Below are 4,103 nucleotides of genomic sequence, written 5' to 3'. Positions count from 1 at the left end.
CGAATTAGAAAATGTAATACCCTCAGGTACGTTATAGGGGTATTTGTGTCTTTTGATCCTACTTTGAGACATTTCCAGTTTTAAATTTATATGTTGAAATGTATGTGTGTGTGTGTGTTATATACAAACCAATTACAAAGAAAACCAAAGATATATATATATATATATATATATATATATATATATATATATATATATATATATATATATATATATTAATATATTCAAAAGTATGTAAATTTATATATATGGAGAGAAAAGTCAAAAAAGGCAACCTTTACACTTTTTCCATCATTTTCCCGTCTCTTCCAGAAGGAGGCAGTTTCTTCCTTTCTTTGCTGTGTTTTTGAAGAAAAGTGAGTGATTTGGAAGGGTTTTGGAGGATAAATAAGGAAGAAAAAGAAAATGAAGCACTTTGGGAGCCTTGGTAACCAAAAGATCTCTTCCTTTTCCCTTTACCTATGTTTATATATGTATTGGATGCATGTTATATAAACATATTAGTATGTTTTGGTGTTGATTTAAGGTGATTTTTGTGATAAAGAAAGCAAAACAAGGAGGAGAGAGCCAACTTGCAAAGATTGGCTTGAAACAAGGTAAGGGGTATCATCTTTAATATGTTACATGTTTTAGGCTTTTGGTTCCTTGTATTTATGTTATAAATGATGATTTTGAAGTTGAGAAATGTTGTTTTGCCATTTGGGGTGTCTATGTGTGTGATTTTATTGATGACAGAAAGTTGGATAATATTTACAGTTTTACCATTGATTTCGTCCCATGTTTTGGCTGTCTTATCTGATGAATCATGAGTGCTGTTATAGTTTTTTGGAAAGCTCTTTGAATCCTCTTTTCAATGATATATAGCTTGTATGAATTAAAGACTGTTTGGACTGTTAAATTGCTTGAACAAAAAAACTGTCTTACTAAATAAATAGTGAAGACAGTTTTTTGCCACTGAATTCATCTCACGTTTTGACTACCTTATCTAATGAATTATGAGTGCTATTATAGCTTTTTGGAAAGCTCTTTGAATCCTATTTCCAATGATATATAGCTTGTAAGAATTAGAGATCATTTGTACTGTTAAATAATGTATGAACCAAAAGGACTACTTTACCAAATAAACAGTGAAGCCAGTTTTTTGCTACTGATTTCATCTCACGTTTTGGCTGCCTTATAAAATGAATTATGAGTGCTATTATAGCTTGTTGGAAAGCTCTTTGAATCCTCTTTTCAACGATATATAACTTGTATGAATTAGAGACCATTTGGGCTGTGAAATTGTATGAAAAAGAAGGCTACTTTATCAAATAAATAGTATTTCACAGTTTTTGGGAAAGAAAGAAAAGGAGAAAAAGGAAAGAAAGAAAGAAAGAAAGGAAAGGAAAGGAAAGAAAGGAGAGAAAAAGAAAAGTAAGAAAAGGAATTTGAGACTCAAGATTCAGGGGTCGTCCCAAGAGGATGGTCTAGTGAGTTATGAATAGATTTAGATGGAAACAAGATTAATAAGATATAAGACACGCATGCATGCTATGAACTATGAGGGGACACTTTACATTGCACCGCCCGCAGAAGGGCACATTCGCAGTAGGACACGTCCATAGTAGGACATAAACCCCCAATAGGGTCCGCTCGCAATAGAGCTCAATTCAGATTCAAAAATGGTGTAGTGAGAGAAAGAAAAAGAGCTCGAGCTTAGAAAAGTATCAAATCTCTATAGTTAGCTTCTAGAAAGTATCAAATAGACACTAGATGAGACAAAATATGACCCAAATAGTAAAGAATGAACTAGATTACCCCTTCAATCTCTTATAGAAGTTATGATGTGAGGTTGAGTCCCGAGAGTGAGTTAGAACAGGAAATGAGATAGTTTACTTGATTATTTCCCCTTACTGAGTGTTCTTATCTCTCACTTCCTTTTCTTTCATGATTGCAGGTATAGGTGATCGAGGTAGCTGCGAGGCAGGGTCAGGTCAGCGTAGGTAGATCCGGTTGGAGCAGGTTATCTATGGTTTATATTGCATGCATACAGTGACATGTTTTTGGCGACTTTTGACCTTTTTGATAGGATTGTACAGTTGTATATGATTATTCCTTGTTTTCAGATGTTTTTAGATAAGTTTTCATATGAGTATATACATCTTTTGTTTGCTTCCAGATTTTCAGTTTTCTTAGAATAATTTCTAAACACTTTTAGTGATACGTTTATGTTAAAGTATTTAAAAGAAAAAAATTAGACGCTTCGGATATTAATTCGTAATATTTCTCCTTTGGTGGATAGTACATCTAGAGAGGGATGTTACATAAAAATTAATAACAACTTAATTTTTGTTGATTTTCTAATTTCACTCCGCTCCGCAGTCTTAACGTATTAGGAATGTTAAGCATATCCACAAATATGGTCAACACTCAACTTAAATCTCTCTTTTGATAATCTAAATTCTGTAAGAATCATAGTTGAATATCATTGGATTCAGCTGAGATAATACATTCTTGTCCAACTCTAATTCCTAAATCTTTAACAGATTAGGAAACTTTATAGTCTTCTTTTTGGTTAATTGAGTCCAACACAAACTAATACTTAAAAAGATTACTGTTAACTATCAAAATTTAGTTACTAATCAAGCACTTGTAAAACTCTGATTTCTGAAACCTGAATGAAGTAGGAGAGTCATTATGATCTGTTATAAATACGTGAAGATACAATCACAATTCTTCATCTTAGTTTCACTTTTTTTTGTTTCTCTAAGCTTTTTTTTTATTTTTTGGGGCTAAGCACTCCTCTCTTCTTTTGTTAGATGACAATGGAGAATTTTCAGGCCATTCAACGTGTTGGTGAGGGGGCTTATGGGAAAGTTTGGAAAGCTTTTGATAAGCGTACAGGCGAGGTAGTTGCCATCAAAAAGTTACGAAAAAGATATCATTCTTGGGAGGATTGCATAAATCTGAGAGAAGTGAAGTCGTTAGGCAAGATGAAACATCCTAACATTGTCAAGCTTCAAGAAGTTATTAAACAACATGATTCTTTATACTTTGTCTTTGAGTACATGCAAACCAATCTTAATCGGATTATTCGTCAAAGGGAGTCTTTATTCTCTGACTTTGAGGTGAGAAGCTGGTGTTTTCAAATTCTTCTAGGTCTCAACCACATACACCAAAAGGATTATTTCCATCGTGACTTGAAGCCTGAAAACCTGCTTGTTTCTGAGAACATAATCAAGATTGCTGATTTCGGAATGGTAAAGAAGATAGATTCTGAACCACCGTACACTGAGTATGTTACAACTCTTTGGTACCGAGCACCTGAAGTGTTGTTAAAGTCTGGCAGTTATAATAGAAAAGTTGATATGTGGGCTGTGGGTGCAGTAATGGCTGAGATGTATACATTGCACCCTATTTTTCCTGGAAAAGATACAATCGACCAGATGTTCAAGATTTGCAGAGTTTTAGGCACTCCAACTGAGGAGACTTGGCCTGAAGGATTACTTTTGGCAAGAAGTTTAAGGTATCAATTTCCAGAGTTACCAGGAGTCAACTTGTCAAGGTTCATGCCATCTGTGAGTGAGGATGCTGTTAGTTTGATTTCATGGCTTTGTTCTTGGGATCCTTGCAAGAGGCCAACAGCTGCTCAAGCCTTGCAACATCCTTTCTTCAGGAATAATGGCTTTTGGGCTCCACTTTCTTTTCTTGGTGTACCTCCAGGATTTAAAGTGCCAAGGAGAGCAGTGAAGAGGAATGATAAAGTTTCAGAATTTGACATAACCGTTGGTCCTCGGAAGCGCCTGAAGCCAAATCTTATGATGGAGACAGGAGTAGGATTGCAATGCTGAGAATAGAGTTACACTTTGAAAGAAAGAAGTTCGAATTAGTTTTGGAAGTTTTGTCACTATTTGTTTTTATTTTAAATTTGAAAGAAAGCCACATCTTATTAGTTTTTATTTCGAATTTGTTGTAAATTGTTTAGTTTAAAGCAATTTCAAATGGGTTCTTGAGATTCTGTGGAAACTAATCCAAATTCAGCAGTTCAATCAATGGTTCTGTGCAATTTGTTCATCGTTTGGGCTGAAGCCAGTTCAGAAGATGATTGTTTGGTTATCAATTAC

The 4,103-nt window shown here is 34.3% G+C and overlaps 1 protein-coding gene across 1 annotated transcript; it reads left to right on the top strand.

Annotated features, from left to right (window-relative positions):
- Positions 1 to 2,804: 2,804 nt before the first annotated feature.
- On the top strand, positions 2,805 to 3,830 carry LOC123205605 (cyclin-dependent kinase F-4-like). The gene has a single exon (XM_044622594.1). The coding sequence runs from the start codon at positions 2,805 to 2,807 to the stop codon at positions 3,828 to 3,830; it is 1,026 nt and encodes a 341-aa protein (XP_044478529.1).
- Positions 3,831 to 4,103: the final 273 nt, after the last annotated feature.

This window comes from Mangifera indica, unplaced genomic scaffold, assembly GCF_011075055.1.
Source record: "Mangifera indica cultivar Alphonso unplaced genomic scaffold, CATAS_Mindica_2.1 Un_0010, whole genome shotgun sequence".
In the NCBI taxonomy this organism is placed as follows: Eukaryota; Viridiplantae; Streptophyta; class Magnoliopsida; order Sapindales; family Anacardiaceae; genus Mangifera; species Mangifera indica.
The sequence above is the reverse complement of the archived record's forward strand: the minus strand, read 5'-3'. Positions and strand labels throughout refer to the sequence as shown.

What these genes read in the sequence shown, in the direction of transcription:
- LOC123205605 (XM_044622594.1), top strand. Translation starts at nt 2,805, where the DNA reads ATGGAGAATTTTCAGGCCATTCAACGTGTTGGTGAGGGGGCTTATGGG.